At 41.3% G+C, this 21,789-nt stretch overlaps 1 protein-coding gene across 1 annotated transcript in view; it reads left to right on the forward strand.

The window, feature by feature from the left end:
• Window positions 1–21,571, forward strand: part of MTAP (methylthioadenosine phosphorylase) — a 35,428-nt gene extending 13,857 nt beyond the window's left edge. Inside the window, exons 4-8 of the mRNA XM_076362662.1 lie at window positions 1,484–1,651; window positions 8,573–8,675; window positions 12,377–12,616; window positions 13,150–13,272; window positions 20,612–21,571. Of these exons, the coding sequence (XP_076218777.1) occupies window positions 1,484–1,651; window positions 8,573–8,675; window positions 12,377–12,616; window positions 13,150–13,272; window positions 20,612–20,650 (673 nt within the window). The 3' untranslated portion in view covers window positions 20,651–21,571. The remainder of the gene's footprint in view (window positions 1–1,483; window positions 1,652–8,572; window positions 8,676–12,376; window positions 12,617–13,149; window positions 13,273–20,611) is intronic.
• Window positions 21,572–21,789: the final 218 nt, after the last annotated feature.

Here is a 21,789-nt window from a genome sequence, read left to right on the forward strand (position 1 = left end):
GGCCAGGAGTGAAGGCTGGGGCCTGAGCTTGGAGGCGGGAGCATCTAGGCTCACAGCACCGGGTGTTTGGGTGGAGGCCCAGGGTGAGGCTGGCCAGGGCAATTACGACTCAGTGGTGCACTCAGGGCCCCAATTCTTTTCATGCCAGTATTTTTCCGTTAAGCTGCTGACTGTTACCATCTCTGAAACTACACTTCTGTCTGTGGTTTTACTTTTCTTATCTTGCATGGACTTTGCTCATGTATTTTGTTACACCTGGACAACATTATTCTCATTTTCTCAAAAGAAATGCTAATCCAAGGTCCCATAGCTGCGCTGTATCAAAGTAGGCCTTGGGCTACAGATGGCTGAACAACTCGGCTGTGGTTTACATCCTCACTGGGATTTATGACCATTTACATATGACCCCCGTGAGTTTACTTTTGGGGCTAATGTGCCTGCAACTTCACTTTGTGTTTTGGGAAAAATAAACAGACTTGCTCATGATTGCCAGATTAAAAAAAAGAGGGCATGTATATTCTAGAAGAAGATTATGACAACAACTGCAACATTAAACAATAAACCTACATGCCTAGTAGCTTATCATAAATGCTAATGACAACATGGGAATCCTTCCTGACAGTGCTTGGTCATGTCGTGTGCAACTCCCAGTTCCCAGTTGATTGAGTTCTTAAGACCTTTTGGTCTCTGTGAAAGAATCAATTGGGAAATTAAGTTCCTCCTTTCCTCTTACATGGTTGAAAATAATTTTCAAATGCATTTAATCATTATGTGAGTGATGCACCTCTGTAGCAATGACAGACATAACACGAAAGCTCGTGCTTATAAGACTAAGTATTTCCTGTCTTGGTGAAAAAACATACTGCAACAGTGTGAAGTCATTCTTCTAATTTATGAAAGCTGTCAGATCATTTTAAAAGCAAAGAGAAAAATGTGATGATTCTACTGTTTTCTTTGGGAAGGTGACAGATTAAAACTGTGTGTTCTTTCTGTTTTTAATTTCCTGTGATGTGCTGCTCTTTTCTAGGTGGGAGAATACAAACAGCACTTCTGAGCAGAAAATTTGTAGAGGTGTATATAAATCTGTATATAAATTGTTGTAGTGTATGGAAGATTTAATTTGCTACACCTGGGTTTTCAGAATCTATGGAACTGACTTACAAAATTCAGAGAAAAATGCTTTCTGTACTCTTGAAGCTGCTAAAGTATATTTGGATTGTATTTTCAAGATTCTTTTCATTACAGTCTTGAACTTAAAAATTTTGCATTTAAAAAGAAAACTACACCACTACTTGTTAAATCAAATACTGAGAGAACCTTAATACAGTTAGGCAAACAAGCTACACTGGAAGTAGCTGAAATGATCAGTTCCACTTCCAACGTTGTTAGCGAAATTACATTTCCTGGAATTCTCTTTATCTTGGAGAAGGAAGGAAATTTCAGTCTGATTTATTTTACTCTCTTGCAACATGTATCTTTGCAGACATGGAAGGCATCATACAATTATGCCATCGAATGTCAATTACCGTGCCAATATCTGGGCATTAAAAGAAGAAAATTGTTCGCATGTATTAGTGACTACTGCCTGTGGTTCATTACGAGAAGAAATACAACCTGGTGATCTTGTCATAATTGACCAGTTCATTGACAGGTGAGTAATTGTGTTCTTAGTTTTGGGGGGAGAAAGAAGTGGTCAAGTGGGGTTAAACCATGTAATAACATGTTAATGTTAAATTCAGTTTTTGTGGAATGAGGTGGTAGCCTCAGTTCTTACAGCAAAAAGTGAGATTCATACAAGAAGTCGTGATAGGAAACAGGGATGAAATTACAAGAAGTTCAGCTCTAACAGACACAGAAGAAATACCAGGCTTTGAAGAATGGCCTCAAATGAACTGAAGTATAGCTCCTTGGGAAGAGTCTTCTGAAGAGAAGAGATCTCCTGTTCTGAGATGTGGGGAAGGAACATGGATAAGAGCACAGGTTGTTCTAAGTTTTAAGAAGAATCTGAAATGAGATGGAGAGGTGAAAGAAAGCATAGAAGGAGCCAGGTAGGAATATATATGCAGTAATAATGAGGCTCTACAGAAGAGAGATCAAATGCAACACAGTAGGAAAATAGAGGAGGTTGTTTTAAAACAAGGAGAGATGCTAACATTTTTGATTTGCTAAGAATCATAAGGAAGTAAAATTATTCCAAAGTCTGTGTACTCCAGTCAGTCCTCCCCTCCTTGATTATCTGATGCTTAGAAAAATTCAAGCAAATGGGGGTGAGGGGAAAGCTACATTTAAAGATCACCAACTACACCAAATATTTCAAAAATATCGTTGCACGTTTTAATAGGTACACCTACACTTATAGGTGTACTGTATCTGGAAGTCTTATTGGTTTTCCACCCAATTTTAAGTGTTTGGAATGGTTTATGCAGCTTCTTTGTGCTTTTGTGAGGCTGCTGGCAATATTTCATTTCCAACTGATCATGTATACCTCGGTTTGTTCTCTGCAGTGCAGTGCTATTCAAGTTTTGACTTACTGACATTTTTTTGTGTGTGTAACTGAAATGCTTTTTCTTGTAAGAGTACGTTTTAAGTACGGTATATCTAAATTACTAAGTACCCTGCAGGAGCAAGCCCCATATAAACTGCTTCCTGTTATACTAGAGTTGATTTATGGGTGGAAAGCAGCTGTATTGCTGACAGTGGTCTTTTTTTTTTAATTTTTTTCAAGTCTAAAAGTATTTAGGCTGATCACTTTGTTTATACAGATTAAATCATAATCATCCTTATTCTGCCAAGAGTACTTGGAAATGAGTAATTTTAGTATTGATACTGATTTATGTAGGAAAGATATTAAACATACTTGGGTACATGGTTTGGATGACTGCGAGTAAAGCACCAGTTATTTTGACAGCATTATCATCTAGCAGACTCCTAGGTAGGTGAGGGGAGCCTAACCGTGCTAAGCTGTGAATTGCATGCATGGTAAGAAGTAGCCTCTGGCCCAGAGAGCCTGCAGTTTTAAACAAGAAACAGCTGGAATAATTGCAGAGTTATTATCTGCTATGGGTGAGGGGTGGAAGTATGGAGAAACTAACTCTTGCAGAGGTCAGGCAGAAAGACATTAACAGAGCCAGGAAATGAACCCAGATATGAAATCTGAGACCATCCTTCATCTAAAATGTCATTATCAAAATTAACAATTCATTTTGAAGCTAGCTAATCTCCTCCCACAGCTTTAAATTTCCCAGCACTTGCCAGTCTGCATCATAACTTCTGAGCTGGAAAGGAAATAATCAACTTGGTTAGGTTTGGGTTTTAAGAACATGTCCCTTTCAAGAAGAAGGAAAAAAATAGGTTATAGAAGAAATCAGTATATGTATCTGATGTGAAGATGAGTGAAAGGACAGGGATGATTTACATTGCAGCAAAGAAGGCAAATAGTATCTTGGGCTGTATTAGTAGGGATGTTGCCAGGAGGTCGAGGGAGGTCATCCTTCTTCCCCTCTACTCAGCACTGGTGAGGCCACACCTGAAATACTGTGTCCAGTGCTGGGCTCCCCAATGCAAAGAGGGACATGGACATACTGAAGAGAGTCCAGCCAGGGGCCACGAAGATGCTGAAGGGACTGGAGCATTTCTGCTATGAGGAAAGGCTGAGAGATCTAGGACTGTTTCACTTGGAGAAGAGAAGACTCAAGGGGGGTCTCATCAATGTATATGAATACCTGAAGGGAGGGTGCAAGGAGGATGGAGCCAGGCTCTTTCCAGTGGTGCCCAGTGACAGGATCAGAGGCAATGGGTACAAACTGAAACACAGGAGGTTCCCTCTGAACATTAGGGAACACTTTTTCACTGTGAGGGTGACCAAACACTGGCACAGGGTGCCCTGAGAAGTGGTGGAGTCTTCCTGCTTGGAGATATTCAAAAGCCACCTGGACGTGGTCCTGGGCAACCAGTTCTAGGTGGCCCTGCTTGAGCAGGGGCTTGGACCAGATGACCTCCAGAGGTCCCTTCTAAGCTCAACCATTCTGTGATTCTCTGATCTGCATCTTCATTTAGAGTTTATTCAGATGGTCACCAGTAGTAATGGCATAGCCCAGATATGAGCAGTGTTTCATTTGGGCAAGTTAGTTTTCATTTCGATGTAGAAGAATGGGAACTTGTGGGGACTTGTTTCATGGCTTCAGGAAACCAAGAAGCTTCTCAGAAAAGCACGTGAGAATGTTTCAGGGTGGAAAACAATATGTAATATGAATTTTAAAATCATTACTATCTTGCCATTTAATTCAGAAAACTGACAAGTCATAATAGTCTGTTTCATTTGACAATTTGATTTCTGTGATAAGTCTTTTTCCCTGATGGTCTTTGCCAGTGGGTGTTAGACAGCTGGTTCTTTGGAGGTAGGGGCTGCATTTTTGCCTTTCGCAGGGGTGTATCATCTGTAAGAGTGATTGCATTATATATCATAAATCATAACGAAAACAATGCTGCTGACAGGAAGATACTTTCGTGGGACAAAAGAGATTAATTGTCCACCAAAGTCTGAAAAGATGCAATTTTTCTGAAATACATTCTAATGAAAGATCAGGGTCCTGCAAACAATGTCAGCAGTCTTGGAAAGAAGGTACTGGTTAAAGCTGCAAAAACAGTTGGTTATTTTTGTTGAAAGGTACCCTGGCTTCTATGTAGTGATTAACCCATGCCAGGCACTACACAGGAAAGAAGCTTGGATCTAGATGGGAAGGATTTACTCAAGCTGCCATTAAAATCAGTGCCTTCTAGGTGTCCAGGTACCTTTTGGTATCTGGGCTCTAGTTCTCAATAGGGAGCACATCATGATTCTCTTTTCAGGTGTGAAGCAAGAAGAAGGAATAGTGAATGGGTATGGGAGAAAAGCTAGAACCGAGCAGAAAGCTGTAGGCAGCAATTGTATTTTGCTCCCCTTGGGCATTCACACTGTGGCATTAATGACAGGATCTCAATGTATGGAGTTGTGTAGGACTTCTGCCTAGTTTAGGGCACGGGTTTGACTTACAGTGGGGAACACTGAATAGGTGTTATTAGAACTATGTAGCATTTCCAAACTTTTGAGAGCTTAATTCTGCAGATCATTAGCACTCCTAGCAAGTGTTTGATTTTGTATATAGAGTCTCTGCTTTCTTCATGCTTACCTATGACTGTGTGTGTTTAAACAATAAAAGTTAGATTTTGTTAAATAAGTACCAAAATATTTACATGGTGTTCTCCTTAATTCCAAATCCAAAAGTAACCACAGGTACTATGATGGGCTACAACAGTTGTTCTCTTCTTTGAAACAAGTGACTAAAAAAAATTCTGGAAAAATTTTTTTATGCCTTTGGCTCCTGTTAGTTTATTACAGTGCTGTTACCTGGCTGGATCAGACAGATTAGGGGCTTTCTAATATTTTCTCTTTGGTTTGCTAGGAAAAGAAGAGTAAGAAGGTAACTACTTACTTAGATGACTCAGCTCAGTTGGGAAGATGCAGAAAATAGCTTCATAAAAGAAATCCTGTAACAGCTGCCAACTTTATTGTTTGAATTCTTTGTGTCACATACACCACTACAATTATTACAGTATTGTTACACTCCGTAAAATTTTCCATGGGAGAATTTTCTTCCAGTGTCCCTGAAGAGGCAGACCATGCTGAGACTGCTTTTTATACAGCAGATGCCAGTGTGAATTTTCATTTTGTTCTTTAATTACTAATAGCTTGTTGATAATTCAACACTACCGGAAGAAAGGGGAAGGTGATGATGCAAGTGGTAGAGGACTGTTTGTCACAGGTGGAAATGATTTTTTTTCACTTATTTGAGTTGGATTTTGCTTCCTAGCATCAGTCATAGTCAGCATTGCCAGAAAATCTTGTGTTACTGTGATAAAATCAAAATGAAGGAGCAAAAGCCACCTTCCTGTCTGATGAAAAGTGTGGTGTTGCTGCAGGGTGGGGAATACAAACTCTGGGCACACCTTCAAAACTGCAGTACACGCAGCTTTGAATTTGAAAAAGCAGTAAGGGCAAGGCAGGCACAGCAAAACTATGCAACAGTGCAAGGGTTTGCTTGCGCTATGAGTACCGCTGTCTCCTTGCTTGATACGCAAGTGGCTATGCATAAAAACATACATGTCCCTTTCCCAGGGAAGGAATTCCCTTTTCTCCTGTACTGCCATCCACTGTCTGGCACAGAGGCAGCATGAGGGTCTGGTGGGGGTTCTCCATAGAGCCCTACAGAGGTCAGATGGCCAGCAGGAGCTATGCAGCCCCGGTTCTTAGCTGCTTGCTTGTAGTTATCAGTCCAATGCTTTCAGGTGCTGCTTCTGATCTCCCCCACTGGGGGCATTTGTGTACTTTCCCTTTATGCTATCCTTGATCCATCTGGATTGTGCGCTTCTACTACAAATAGCGTGGCTAGTTTCTAGGCAGGCACTTGGTGACTTCTTCCTGTTTTAATGTAAACAATCAGGCAATTGTGTAACATTCAGTCGTGCTCTGTTGTTAAGCAGGCTCTCCTTCTGATGGAGGGCATGCAGACTTTTCCACATTTAAAACTGTGAGATCTGAGGAGCAGATTGTCTTTGAAGGGTGGCTGTTGAGTTCCTTATTTCTTGTTTTCTGCTGGCTCCATAAGGAGTCACTCAGGGTAGGTGGGGAAGGTCTTGCAACTCCTGTAATGACAGGAGTCTTAGGCAGATACTGTTGTTTGCTCTCTGGCTCTTGGTCTTTGTGAGAGTAAGGCAAGGAAAGCATCTGTGATTCTGTAACCTTCATTCTCTCTGCAAAGGATACAGAGGAACAGTATTGCAGCAGTGAAAACTATGTGCTGCTGCCCTGTACCTTGCAGGCAGGTGAGTGGGACAGATCAGGATGGCCAACTCCTGACTTGCGTAGCAGGGCTACAGAAAGGAGGAGAGGCTAAAAGGCATTCCTCTGTGCCAGCCATTACTTCATAGATAGCAAGAATCAGAGATTGGTTCAAATCTGCCTTTGTTCTCACCCTAAACCTAGCATCGTACAGACACATCAGCTGGCCCCATATCAAATAGCCGTGGCCTTTGCAGAGTTGCAGTCTTCCATGCAGAAGAGAAATTGCTGCACTCTGAGTGCAAACACATGGTCCATTGCTCAGAGCAGTCATAGGTCTTACCGTTATTACTTATTCCCATGCAGTTTGTATGTATGGTGCTAAACATAGCGGGATTTCTTTATTAGACCATGTAGTGATGTGGCTGTTCTCTCCAAAGAACACAGGGTATCTGAAAGTCAGAGATTAATATTTATACATATGTGATCTTTCCTCAGGGCTTTTCTGAGTGAAAGGGCCTGACTAACAACATCTGAAATACTATAATGCAGGAAATGGATTATGACTTTTCCCATTTCCTCCAATTCTAAATAATTCATTAGCAGACACTGAAAAAAAGTGTGTAAAATCAGATACGTGCTATTTGCAACTCTTCAATATCCCATAAAGGAAAAATTAATATTAGCATTTCAACCGATTTTAACAGCTGTATCTCATTTTGCAAATGTTTTTAATTTGCTGATCTCTTTTCCTATTTTGTAATCTTATCCTTAAGGCTACCCTATCAGTTATTCTTTTTTCAAATCTACTCTAACATGTATCTTGTATTTAAAACTGTCTTTTAAATATTTGCTGGCGACTTGGGTGGGGAACTGTTGTGAGCAGTATTACCAGCAGAAATTTTGTATTTTAACTGTGGATTGAATTTGGCTGTTGCCTTACTTTTCTCCTATAAAGTAAAATAGGTGACGGGAAGAAGGGAATGTCTCAAATAATTTTGTTCCAGAGGGTTTTCGCCATCCAATTGGCTGAATTAGCTTGAGGCAGTGCATTTGAAAGTAAAGTGATAGCGAGTAACAGTTCCACTAGTTGTCAAAATGGAATGCTGGATGGTAATTTCTGCAGCATGTTTGACCATTTCCATGCAAGGAAACAGTTTCTCATTTGAAAGAAGGGAGAAAAAGGATTCTTCTACTTGCAAGCTGCCAATGCATGTGTGTAATCTTTCTGATAATATGAAGACATCCTGTTCCCGGGTTTTTCTGGTTGAACTCACACCTCTCTGGTTTAGGAAGCTGTTCCTATAAATTCCCATCCTTTCAATGTAGGAATGCAATGATATGAACAACCTCTGTTTTGACTGGCTTTGTGGTAATTCAGGCTTGATCCCTTCCTGAAAGCTTACTGTGCTCTTTTTTTCAGAGATTACTTGCCTGACTATTAAATTCAGCTGATTTCTTTTGGGTAGAATTGCAGCATAATGTGGCTGTTTGTGTCATTTAGGAACAAATCAGCATTTCAGTATCTTGTTAACAATAGATTTTCTGTAATTAATAGCCAATGCACTACTGGAGTAACGGTTTTATACTCTTGAGCTCAATTCTGAAAGGTTTGTACAGAAGCAAAACAGGATTACAAGTGGTCATTAATACCACACTGATATTTTTGTTCCCTCCCGGGAATGCTGTGTAAATTTCTTGCTTTCTCTTCTGTTTTCTCCCTGTTCTCTCTGAGCGTGTTTTCTGCTTTTCTAGGACAACTAAAAGACATTGTACTTTATACGATGGGCAGCATTCCACTCTTTCAGGAGTATGTCATATTCCAATGGCAGAGCCGTTCTGCACCAAAACCAGAGAGGTTAGTGAATTTTGTAATAATATTTAGAAATGTTATTTTTATGGCACTTATTCATGATATAGTAGTCTAATTCCCCAACATTGGACACTTTTAAGATTCAGCTGGACAGGGTGCTGGGCCATCTTGTCTAGATTCTATGACCGTGCTTTTGCCAGGAAAGGTTGGACCAGATGATCCTTGAAGTCCCTTCCAATCTGGTATTCTATGATTCTATGAATTACGCATTCTTAGAATACAGAGGCAATCTGCACCTCTTTATTCCTGTTTCTCAGATATGTCATGGTATTATGGAAAAATGGAACATTTGGAAGGCATGGGAAGTAAAAGATCTCGCGTCTTTAGGAGCTGTCTTCCTAAGGGAGGTATGCAGAAGATGTCAGTTGGCAACCTAGATTTCCTCGGGGTCTTAATAACAGGACAAAAGATCTTTATTTATCAGGTAACAAGCCAAGAGAGCAACAAAGTGGACAAAGCAGGAAGACAGATTTAGGAATTAGTTCCTTTTTGTTCTGAATAAAACTGCACCTATGGTAGAGGCACTCTACATGCTTAATACAAAGAATCAAATAAATAGTACTTTAGCTTCACAGAAATTACAACATTGCATTTGTGCTTTTGTGCATTGTAGCAGTGGGTGGTGGTGGAGAGTCAAGGCTTAGTGTAAAGGATGTTAAACATAGAAACAAGCCAAATTACAGTAGCCTTTTATTCTTAACTGTTGCTCTTAGTTTTGTCACTTCAAGATTTTCAGGCTTCAAAAACACTTTGACTAGGCAGTGTGATACACTGCTGTTTTTCAACACCTTTATAAGCTTCTGGGAGGAGCGTATCTGTGATTAAATATGCCACTTTAGCATATTCTTAGACCTGAGGAAAAGAGAAGGTGAAGATTGAACTGTGCATTTTGAGCTGTTGTGGAATGCTCTGATCAGAAGCTGCAAGGAGGTACATTCTCCAGGGGCACAGGAATGCTTACAGAATCAGTCATATCCGTCTAAGAGACTTGCTCTCTGTGCAGTCAGTTACTACACTGAGCAGGACAAAGCTGAATTGTGAAGCAGGTGGCCCAATCTGTACCGAGAGCATGTACAAATATTTGTAGTACTGAGCTATTCTGCTCTTGTCACCAATTCACTTCAGTGTCATTACAGCCTATTTTTGTTAATTGGCCAGACATAGTGTGGTTTCGAGATATCCACCAGCAGGTCCACAGCACTGTTGGTAGAACAATGCTTCAATGCACTGGGAATCAAGGTGTTTTGCAATGAAGTAAAGACATTTTAAATCTCATGAGGAAACAAACCACTACGTATTACACATGTGCATGCTTTTGCCATTCTTCCACTGAGCAGCAAATTATGCAAAATACTTTGCATTTTTCATGCTACAAGAGCTAGCCACATGCTCTTACCAAAGATTAGTTGGCATATAGCTGCTTACTGACTTTGAGCATGATGTCCTGTTACAACAGATAAAAGGAGTTTATTGAGAACTAACTGCATGCTTTTTGAAATAGATTAAAAACAGTGTTATTACTGAAGTGATTGGCAGTACTTCATGCTGTGTCTCTTTCTCATGTTTTAAAAAAGGTAAGTAGATATGCATAAGCCATTTCCTGAGGTTGCAGGAAACATATGCCAAGGCTAGTTTTCATTCGATTGTTAAGTAGCTAGAGACAATGTTCTTTGGGTATTACATTTTTTGAAAAGCCAACAGAGAAATGCTCCTTTTCAAACAGAGAAAAAACATTTAGGTACTTCCCAGTCTCACATGTGATCATTATCTCATTAGCCTATGCATTCTAATCAGCCTAACAGATGTTTTAAAGAACATGTGGTTTTGAGCTCTTAGCGAGGCTGAAAATGGATACTTTCACTTCATTTGAAAATACCAGATAAAAGTGACTTAAACTTTTTTCCTGGAACTATCCCTGAAAATTGTTGGGATCATTTCAGTCCAGTTTATCCTAATCCAGGGGAATTTCATCAATAAATGCAATAATAATAAAGCCAAAACTGTTAATGTAATAGATTAATTAAGGAATTTTACATTAAAACATCTGAAAACTATATTAAATTGCATTTGTGCAAATATGTGAAAATACGGTTTTATTTGGTTTATGCACTGTAAATTAAATGAGAATCTGAAAGGAGTTTATCTTTTCTCTGACTGCAAACTTTTGAATAATGTAGGGTGCCTTGGTTATTACCGCTTTCAGAAACTGCAACATCTTATAGGGAGTAAAGTTGGAAATTTGTAAAGATTTTCAGGGAAATACTGCTCAACTGTGGTTTAAGTCAAATCACAGTTGTTGATCTATTAACAACATGTAATTAACTGGCAATCAGTGAATCGTGTATTCAGAATTAATATCAGCAATAAACCACATTATTAGGTGTGATTAATATTAGATTAACTTACAGCATGTTAAACACCTACAAATTTCTAAGTGTCCTGTAGCTAATCCCCAGAAGCTCTGCTTTACCTCTACATGCATATTCACACAGTTGCATGCACAAATACCCTTCCCCAGCACATGTGGGTTACATGCACACCCACCCTCTTCTGGTAGTGCAGGTTTACCTGTTCACACGCATCTGCAGTGGGAAATGTGGGTATTCCAGCTTTATCTGTACTTGTGCTGCTCCACACAATCCACTGATCCACATGCCGGCGAGGAGGCACCCCACAAGGTCACATAGCACACTCGAGGTATTGCTGCTTGTTGCACCCATGTATGGCGGCTTGACCAACCAGCTGGAGTGCAAGCTTCTCACAGCATTTTGCAGGGAGGCTGCTCCCCCTTGCCTGTGTGAAGGTCATGATGCTGACAAGGCAGCTTCTAGTGGTGTCAGACTGGATTTTCACTGCTGCTGTGTTATGAAGGTCTCTCCTGTCCTGTCAGAATTTTTCGTGCTGCTTTTATACTTCTTTTCAAACTTTTCTTTTCCATTGATGGTCATTTTAAACAGATGTCATTATAGTTACTTTCCCCTTCCTATTCAGGACTGTTATAGGTGTCCTGGTCCCATTTACACATGCTGGTACACTCTTATTCCTGCTGTATCAACTGGTGTTGCCCGGGCCATTTACCAAGAGAGAAAGTCATGATGATTCTGCCATATCCTAGTTCTGCCATATCAGGTTCTGCCATATCAGGTCCTAGTTTGAACTGTAAAGGCTAATGTGAAGTACATGATATATGTAAAGTGTACAGCTCAGTCACTGGCATGGGAAAATGTGGTAATTTTTTCTCTACGGATTCCCAGGGTACTCTTTGAAGTATATGCTTGTAGAGTTTTACTTTCAAAAAGTAAATTTCCTACTACTGTTCTCACCAGCTCAACTCCACCATGTGGTAATGTAGTGCTCAGTGGAGTGTTTTCACCATTCTGTTCTCGATGTAAGCACAGCCTAAATATCATGCAAAAAATTTCTGTTTTCCAATCTTCTTGGTCTGCATTGAAAACAGTAATCCAACTGACACTGACAAAATCAGATGAGTTCAAGATCATTCCTGTTAGTAGGGCCATTAATTTCTCTTGCTGGATGAGGCAACTGGTTTTGGACAGCTGTAGCCATATGAAGCTTGACTGCTTTGTATAAAGCTAATTTCTTTTGTATGTACGTTTTTTGATGGGATGCAAAAGCACTGCACCAGGAGAATTATTTCCTTTCCCCAATATTGGCATGTTTTACAGGTTCTTATTGAGACTGCCAAGAAGCTTGGGCTCCAGTGTCATTCCAAGGGGACGATGATCACAATTGAAGGCCCACGTTTCAGTTCTCGAGCAGAAAGCTTGATGTTTCGCAGCTGGGGAGCTGATGTTATCAACATGACCACAGTGCCTGAAGTGATTCTTGCAAAAGAAGCTGGAATGAGTTATGCTAGTATTGCCATGGCAACAGATTACGACTGCTGGAAGGAACATGAAGAAGCAGTGAGTGAAACTTTTTCTCTGGGTGTTGTCCTGGGGGATCTGGATGAGAACCTGTAGGTTTTGATAAGAGGTCACATACTGAACTAAATCTGCTCTTACATCAATATCACTGAGTTATTCTGGATGAACGATTGTGAAATTAAGAACAGAATAAATTGTTGCCACTTCATTCATTTTCATAAACTTGCCTCACTACTAGCAAACCTTTTGTCTCCTCTTGTCTGAATCAGAGGATCTGTGTCTATGAAGCTGGTGAGCTCTGTGTATGAGCTTGTCTTCCCGTAACTGGCCTGGTGTTTTTTCTTTTGCAGCTCTGTGCACAATGATGTATCTGCTTTAGTTCTCCTATTTCTGTAAAATACAATCAGACATACACCCGCAGAGGAAAGCAGTTTTTACTCGCTAAAAGGATTGTGGCATTTTAAGGCTTCACATTTTCACTTAGAGATGTATGAGTTAATTTAATTTATTTGGATATTTAAATGTTTGCCATCAAAATTGAGAGACACCACTCAGTTTTATTGTATTTCTAGGTTTCAGTGGATAAAGTTTTAAAGACGCTGAAAGGGAATGCAAATAAGGCTACTAGCATACTCCTTACTGCTATACCTCAGATAGGTTCCATGGAATGGACTGACACCCTGCACACCCTGAAAGTAAGTACACACATGAGGCTGATGAGTACTGGGGACAGTGTATGCATATGTACACATAATATAGGTATATGTTCCAAGATGTTTCTGCTTAAATCATAACTTCTTAGAGTAGATGCTTCAACAAACCAAATCCATTCAAGATGGGCAAACAAATTTGTTAAGACTCTAACAAGCTTCATTACAAAGATCTAGCTTGAGTTTTACAAGAAGTGTTACAAAAGGTAAAAAAATTAAGGACATCTGTATATGGTTGATGAAGTGTTATCCTTCAGAGCACAGGTAAGATACAGATCTATGTGAATATCCAAGTGAAAAACCTGTACCTCTACTTAGCTTTAGCTTACATCTTAGAACAATGGAGAGCCAAGCGGAGGAGACTGAACCAAACCAAAAACATTGTGCTCTTTTTAACATGTCGAAGGAGAGGAGTCTGTTACAAGATATGGGTAATAACCAGTTTGAAATTATTAGAACTGTGTACTCCCACAGGTTTCAGATCCACAGTGCATGGAAAAAAAAAAGGAAAAGAAAAACATTTCAAAATATAGTGGTGATGGAATTTTTAGGCAGAATTTTTCTTAGACAAGTGTTTACTTACATGTTTTACATCGCCTTTATAGAATCATAGAATCATTGAGGTTGGAAAAGACCTCTAAGATCATCGAGTCCAACCGTCAACCCAACACCACCATGTCCACTAAACCATGTCCCTAAGTGCCTCATCTACTCGTCTTTTAAATACTTCCAGGGATGGGGACTCCACCACTTCCCTGGGCAGCCTGTTCCAATGTTTCACCACTCTTTCAGTAAAGAAATTTTTCCTTACATCCAATCTAAACCTCCCCTGGCGCAACTTGAGGCCATTTCCTCTCGTCCTATCGCTTGTTACTTGGGAGAAGAGACCAACACCCACGTCGCTACAACCTCCTTTCAGGTAGTTGTAGAGAGCGATGAGGTCTCCCCTCAGCCTCCTTTTCTCCAGGCTAAACAACCCCAGTTCCCTCAGCCGCTCCTCAGAAGACTTGTTCTCCAGACCCCTCACCAGCCTCGTTGCCCTTCTCTGGACACGCTCCAGCACCTCAATGTCCTTCTTGTAGTGAGGGGCCCAAAACTGAACACAGTATTCGAGGTGCGGCCTCACCAGTGCCGAGTCCAGGGGCACGATCACTTCCCTACTCCTGCTGGCCACACTATTTCTGATACAGGCCAGGATGCCATTGGCCTTCTTCGCCGCCTGGGCACACTGCCGGCTCATGTTCAGCTGGCTGTTGACCAACACCCCCAGGTCCTTTTCTGCCAGGCAGCTTTCCAGCCACTCTTCCCCAAGCCTGTAGCGCTGCATGGGGTTGTTGTGGCCGAAGTGCAGGACCCAGCACTTGGCCTTGTTGAACCTCATACAATTGGTCTGGGCCCATCAATCCAGCCTGTCCAGGTCCCTCTGCAGAGCCTTCCTACCCTCGAGCAGGTCAACGCTCCCGCCCAACTTGGTGTCGTCTGCAAACTTACTGAGGGTGCACTCGATCCCCTCATCCAGATCATCGATAAAGATATTGAACAAGACCGGCCCCAGTACTGAGCCCTGGGGAACACCGCTCGTGACCGGCCGCCAACTGGATTGAACTCCATTCACCACAACTCTCTGGGCCCGGCCGTCCAGCCAGTTTTTGACCCAGCGCAGAGTCCACCTGTCTAAGCCGTGAGCCGCCAGCTTCTCTAGGAGAATGCTGTGGGAGACGGTGTCAAAGGCCTTCCTGAAGTCCAGGTAGACCACATCCACAGCCTTTCCCTCATCCACTAGGCGGGTCACCTGGTCATAGAAGGAGATCAGGTTGGTCAGGCAGGACCTGCCTCTCGTGAACCCGTGCTGGCTGGGCCGGATCCCCTGGTTGTCCCGCTCATGCCTTGTGAGCGCCCTCAAGATGAGCCGCTCCATAATCTTCCCCAGCACCGAGGTCAGGCTGACAGGCCTGTAGTTCCCCGGATCCTCCTTCCGGCCCTTCTTGTAGATGGGCGTCACATTGGCAAGCCTCCAGTCGTCCGGGACCTCCCCCGTTAACCAGGACTGCTGATAAATGATGGAAAGTGGCTTGGCGAGCTCCTCCGCCAGCTCCCTCAGCACTCTCAGGTGGATCCCATCCGGCCCCATAGACTTGTGAGCATCCAGGTGGTGTAGCAGGTCATTGACTGCTTCCTCTTGGATTATGGGGGGTTTATCCTGCTCGCCGTCCCTGTCTTCCAGCTCGGGGGGCCAAGTACCCTGAGGATAACTGGTCTGCCTGTTAAAGACTGAGGCAAAGAAGGCATTGAGTACCTCAGCCTTTTCCTCATCCTCGGTGACAATGTTCCCCCCCGCATCCAATAAGGGATGGAGATTTTCCTTGGCTCTCTTCTTGTCATTAATATATTTGTAAAAACTTTTTTTGTTGTCTTTAACGACAGCGGCCAGATTGCGTTCTAGCTGGGCTTTTGCCTTTCTCATTTCTTCTCTGCACGACCTAACGAGATCCTATTTCATAGGCATGCTTGAGATTCATTTCTGGCTGTAGCATAGAGGGAAAGAATAATGTTAAAATAGTTTGGATGTCTATCCAACTTCTTGACAAGCTTTTTGTGACAACTAGCCACTTCCAAGAGTACAAGAGTGTGAAGTGCGAGAGCAACTGAGGATTACATTGAGATGGTGTGGAAGACAGGGAAGGAGAACTGGAATGTGGAAGACAGAGAGCAGATAGAAGTGGGCCACAAGGACCTCTGTTAGTGGAAGCAGCAGCAGTCTGAAAAGGAGGAAGTCTGTTGAGAAAACTTTTGAGAGAGTCCAGTTTCTGATGACTCTCTCCTCTCTTAGGTTTTTTCTTTCTCTTCTCTGAAAATCACTATGTTGACTGAAATCTGAATGGGTAAGAAAGGTGAGCACAGACATATGTCTTCATATACCTGAAAGTGTGTCCCTGAAATTCAACTATCAACAGAACTGTATGTGCTGTAAAAATCTTTCATGTCTTCTGATTGGGATCAAATTTTCAGTTTTGGTTCCAATATGGTTCTCTTGTCAGTGACTCTCATCTCTAGTTTAGTCAGTGTCCTAAAGGAAAGACATATTAAGCAAAATTCACCCCAGACACTTTTAAGCATACTTGACCAGGTCAGGTTCGTGGAGGTCCAAGCCAAATCCTTGAAATGAGTCTTTTGCTGATTCTTCACTAGAAAACGTACCTTTTATTAGGAGGCCTTGGATTATGTTTATGACTCTTCCTCACCCAGTTATCTGAAACAGCTGTTTTAATGTCCCCTCTATACATTTGTGAGAGGTAACTGACTTTTCCCTTTCCCCTTTGCAGTCTTTAGGAAGTTGTGTCATGGATGGATAAGGGAGACAACAGAATCAGTATTCCTTCTCCTCTCTAATCCACAGAAAACATTTTCAGAGGGCTGGGCCACACTTTTTGTTTAACACAGATGCCTAGCTATAGAAAAAACTCAGAGTTTGAACAAATAATCTAAAAAATGTGCTAGATTTTTCTAGCATCTAGCTAGATTTCCCAAGTATATAATGCTGCTTAGGTACTGAGGGATCTGCCTCCAATTCTGGCAGGTGTACTTCAGTAAGCAGTGTCCTGTTGCTTTCCCTTGCATGATTGTGTTGATTCTTCATCAGGAGCGAGAGAGCAGGTGACTGGAAAGAGCTGGCACTGAGTTCGCAAGGTTCCCCTTTAATGAACGCTAACCCGTTTTTCAGTTCATTGTCAGCTGTTTAAAACACCGATTCAAGTGCTTCCTCCAGCTCAGTTCCTGAACTACTGTTCGCTGAAAGAAGAAAATATGATGCACCAGAGGAAGGGTCACTCCAGTCTAATGTAGCTTCTTCCACTCTTTCTCTTAAGCATCTGCTGCTGCCTGGTATCAGTGATGAATATTGAGATAGTTTCACTTGGGCATGGCAATTATTATGTGTTTATGCTCTTCACTGACAGTGGCTTGGTTTGAGTGATGATACACTGAGAAAGGGAGTTGATCTGAATGCATTAGAAGAACTGGAAACAGGAACTAGGTATTGGCAGCGGGGCTTGAGATTTTATGTCAGGAGAGTAGGAGTCACAATTGTTTCTGATTTAACACAACCAAGGACTCTGGAAAAGTGACAGGAAAGTCTGAAGCTTTGGAGGCTTCCTCTGATTTTACTTAAGAAGGGCAGGAAAGGCTAAAAATCTTTCTGTTTGAGGCATTAAATGGTGGTAAAGTAGATGAAGGATTATTTTATTATCCATTAACACAAGCTTCTGTGTTAATGAATAAGGAGAGAGGCAATTATGCAATACAGCAAAGAGGTATGTATGTATGTGCCTCTGTAGTGTAGTTGAACCATAAACAGTTCTAAAAAACTGTTCTCTTTGTAGATGTGAAGTGTATTTTACTTTGGAAACTTTGAAGATCAGACGATGGGGGTTTTTTTAACTGATCTTTTTTAGAGGCACCTTTTCCTAGAGCTTCAAGGCAGCGCCTCTTGCATGCCTTGTGGTAATGTGGTAAGGAATGCAGACAAGGGAGGAGCTAAGCAAGAGTGCGGCTGGTATTGTGCGATCACTGATGATGTAAAGCCATGCCAGCCTATATCCAGGCCTCAGCTGGCCATCTCACATGGGCATTTGCTGATGTCTGTTTCTAGTGTTTGGGGAAGCATGTGAAACCGTAAAGCTCTACATAGACACAACTTTTCCTTTCTGAGCTCTCCAATCTGGCTGCTACGACTGGAGGAATTTCACCAGGCAGGAGAAAATATGCTGCCAGCCTCTTTGCCCAGCTGCATTTATCTGTCTCCTCCCATGGAGGTATGCATCCCACCCACCCACACACATGCAGTGGTGTCACCTCTGAATCTCACAGTAGTCTTTAGGAAACCCTGGAGTGTTGAAGCAAAAATGTCCAAGGGCTGGTTTTCTGCTAAAGGATAGGCTGCCTGCCATCTGTTCCTTTTCATGTGTGTTTTCATCCGTGATATGCCAGTGAGTTTAAGTGTAGTTGGAAAGTTACTGTTTTTTAACTGCCTAAGATGTCTTTAGGCCAGTATTTACTGGTTCTGTTGCTGTAAAAAGAGATCATTCTCCAGGCTCAGGTTACATGAGCTTGAAAAAAAATTTTGGAGCAAATTTTTCTGCAGGCACAGCATCTTCCTACAGTCTGTCATTTTGAGGCGTGGCCAGGGTACAAAGCCCTTACTCTTTCAGAACAGGGTATGACAACATTGTATTTATGTCACAGATCAGAAAATACAGATGATGCTATTGATCACAGTGGTCCAAGTGATTTCTGGCTGGTGTCAGGGAAATTTCTGGATGGGATGGTTCAGCCATGGGTGATGTACAGCTGGATCTGCTCTTCACTGAGAACAGTTGTTTAGTGAGGTGGTAATCACTGGCAGTTGTCGCTGTAACGCTCATGAAATTGTGGCGTTCAGCATCCTGTTGGGGAGCGAGAAAGGCAAGTAGCAGAGTACAGATGCTGGAGTTCAGGTGAGCATACTTGGGTTTAACCAGTGAACTAGTCGGTATCACCTCGTGGGAGGCAGCTCTGAAGGGGCAAGGAGCTCCAGAAAGCTGGCAGGTCTTTATGGGCAGCATTCTCCAAGCACAGGAGCGATCCACAGAAAGACCAATCAGGAGACTGACTAGGCTAAACAGGAAACAGAGCTCCGGTGTGAAAATGCAGCATTCAAGGGTTGGAAGCAGGGACAAGCTACAAAGAAGGAATCCAGAAGCAAGAGCAGGCATGTAGGGATGGTTTTCAGGCCTGCCTATAGTTGACACTTGGAAGGGACGTCAAAGGCAACAAGAACTTCAGCCATGGCACTGATATCAAAAGTTGATCAAGTAAAACATGGGCTCATTGCTGAATGAAGTAAACAAATCAGTGACAGTGGACAATTTCAAAAGGGAACCAATATAGTAGGTTCTTTTTTATCTTTGTTAGGAAAAGTATTGGTGAGAGAGAAGAAACTGTCTTGTTGAAAAGAATTTTAACTCATAACAACTGGGAATTGAGCTCTGTACCTTTATTACAGTAAGGTTCAACCACATGAGGACTGGGAGACAATCTGTACTGGGATGGTAAAAGGAATGTCATGTTAGAACTGATTTTTCTTACAGTGTGGGTGTAAGAAAATCAGCTTGTGGTAAGGTGTCAGAGCTTCTGTGAGTGCTCCTCAGATAAACTTCTTGACTCTTTGAGGAGACCTGCTGCTATTATGTGCCTTTTTTGAACTTCTGTACTAGTCTATGTGAAATGATGTTTGTCAGAGCTCTGATGCAAGGAATAATGTTGTACTTTGGTAAGAGAGCTGTGGTAAGTGAATACTGTGAGATAGTTTAGATTGGGTAAGGTATCTGTAGATGTGTTTTAGCACACTTCATCATTGACATACTTGGACTTTAATATGTTTGGTAGCTAACAAGTTGAAGGGCATAAAGGTTAACATTTTTCAGTCATTTTTTCTAGTCTATCACAAACTGAAACTGACATTCATCATTTATGTATGTAGAGCTCTGATATTGTAAAGATTCTTGAGTAATTTTCTTCTTCAAAAAATATCTCAGTGAAATCAGTGAACATATTTATGTGACTAGAGTGAATTGGCTCAGGTGAATAAGGTGGAGGGGGAAAATTCATCAAGGCTTCACTTCAACTGTAGTTGCATTGGTCTACATACTGTGGTCCTTGCGGGCTAAGGACCTCTCAAGAAAGCCGAGACTGAAGTGTTTCTCAGGTCCTACCCTTGAATGTGGCTGATGCCAAAGTTGCCTGTCCCTGCATAACATGAGTATTTCATTCACTCCCAATGAGTGCACCTTTAGAGAAGGGTTTATGTTCTTGATAGCTGTACTTCAAAATTGATGCAGAAACATGTAGAAATCGCTTTTTTTTTAAGGAACTTCATTTTCAGAGCATTCTGATTGTATTAGTAAAGAGCTTTCTATAAATAATGCATGTAAACCAGTATGCTAGCCTTAAAAACGAAAAGCAAGCTGAACAATTTTTCATTTGTAGCCTGTGAGCCTAAAGTCCTTAACTTAGGGCTTCTGCAATATGATTGTTGTTCTCAATACCGATAAGCCTGTTACACAGGTTTAAAAAGTTGTAATGACAAGTCCTTGAACTGTTGTAGGGCATGCCCTCCCTGTAATTCCTTTAACTTTCATGGTGTTGGCGGAAGTTGGGGATGCACATGGAAGGAGTTACACATGTTTGTAATCCAAATGGAAGCTGTGTAGTCTGCCTTTTCATTGAAAAGTAATTCTGCTCTGCGTTGGCAGAGGAAGCATTCATCTACTTTGACTTTGTATTTCAGACAACAGTGCAGTGTTCGGTCATCCTGCCAAAGCAGTAACAACCTGGATGGACCTTGAAGTTTGGGTGCTCACAAGGAACAGTGTATCACTTTCGAACTTCCAGAGGTTATAGTATCTTCAAAAATTGTTACAAGCATAAAAGAATGGAGTAAACCTTGACCGATGATAATGTATAAGACAGCTTTTACAATCTTTGTCATGCTTGATAATGTATAAGATGGCTAAAGTTAGATTTTGAGTATGTTTTAAACTTGGAATAGCTTTACTGTCAAGCTGGATCAGACAGTGGCCGAAGAAAAAAGTCAGTAGCAAGTTGTCATCCTCTATTTAGTGATACCTTTTAGTTGATGGAAGAAAGGAAAGGCTGGGTAATAATCTGTTGCAGTTTCATAAAATAAGATCTAAGAAAGCAGATTCACAGATACGCTATTTGCTTTGCTATTTCTGCCTCCCATCATTTCCTTCAACAAGGCAAATGGTTACAGTTCACTTCAGAAACATACCAGAAAAACTGGACAGACAATTTAAAAATAAAATTATACTATTTTTATACATTATCCATATTTTTTATTTCAGTGATGTTTTTAAAAAAGCAGTGTTTTTTGTTTGTGTGTTAGAAAACATGATTTAGTAATTGTGGTGGTTCTTTCACAGCAGCACTTGTGTAATGAATGTTCTCATTAAAAAAACTTAGGTAATACCTAAGCCAAATTTGTGCCTGAAGATGTACTTTGGTGACTTACAGAACTGTACAGAAAAGTACTTTGCTGCCAGCGTCCTGAACACTCTGCTGGCCTTTTGCTGCTCCATTGATCTGAACAACTCTGGTTTTCGTTTCTGTTTTAACTGATGAATGTGCTCAAGTGCTTTGAACATATGCGTTTTATTTTTTAATACAATTTGACTTCAATAAAATAATCTGCTGCCTCTTGTCTAGTAAATAAAACAAATGAAACCTATGCTTCTCCAAACTGTGTGGAAATTAATTTTTATATTTACTTCTAGTTATTAGTGAGTGGATTTTTTTTTGTCTGACAGTGGCTTTTGCCATTCATGGAACAGGCTGGTAGTAATACCTTGTAAACACCACTTTTAGAAAGACCACTTCTAGTAAATACTGTGCTGCTTAGAACTTAAGGTTCTAAGTCCCTGAAACAGCAGGGATTGCTGAGACAGA

Source organism: Aptenodytes patagonicus, chromosome Z (genome assembly GCF_965638725.1).
Source record: "Aptenodytes patagonicus chromosome Z, bAptPat1.pri.cur, whole genome shotgun sequence".
Classification (NCBI taxonomy): Eukaryota; Metazoa; Chordata; class Aves; order Sphenisciformes; family Spheniscidae; genus Aptenodytes; species Aptenodytes patagonicus.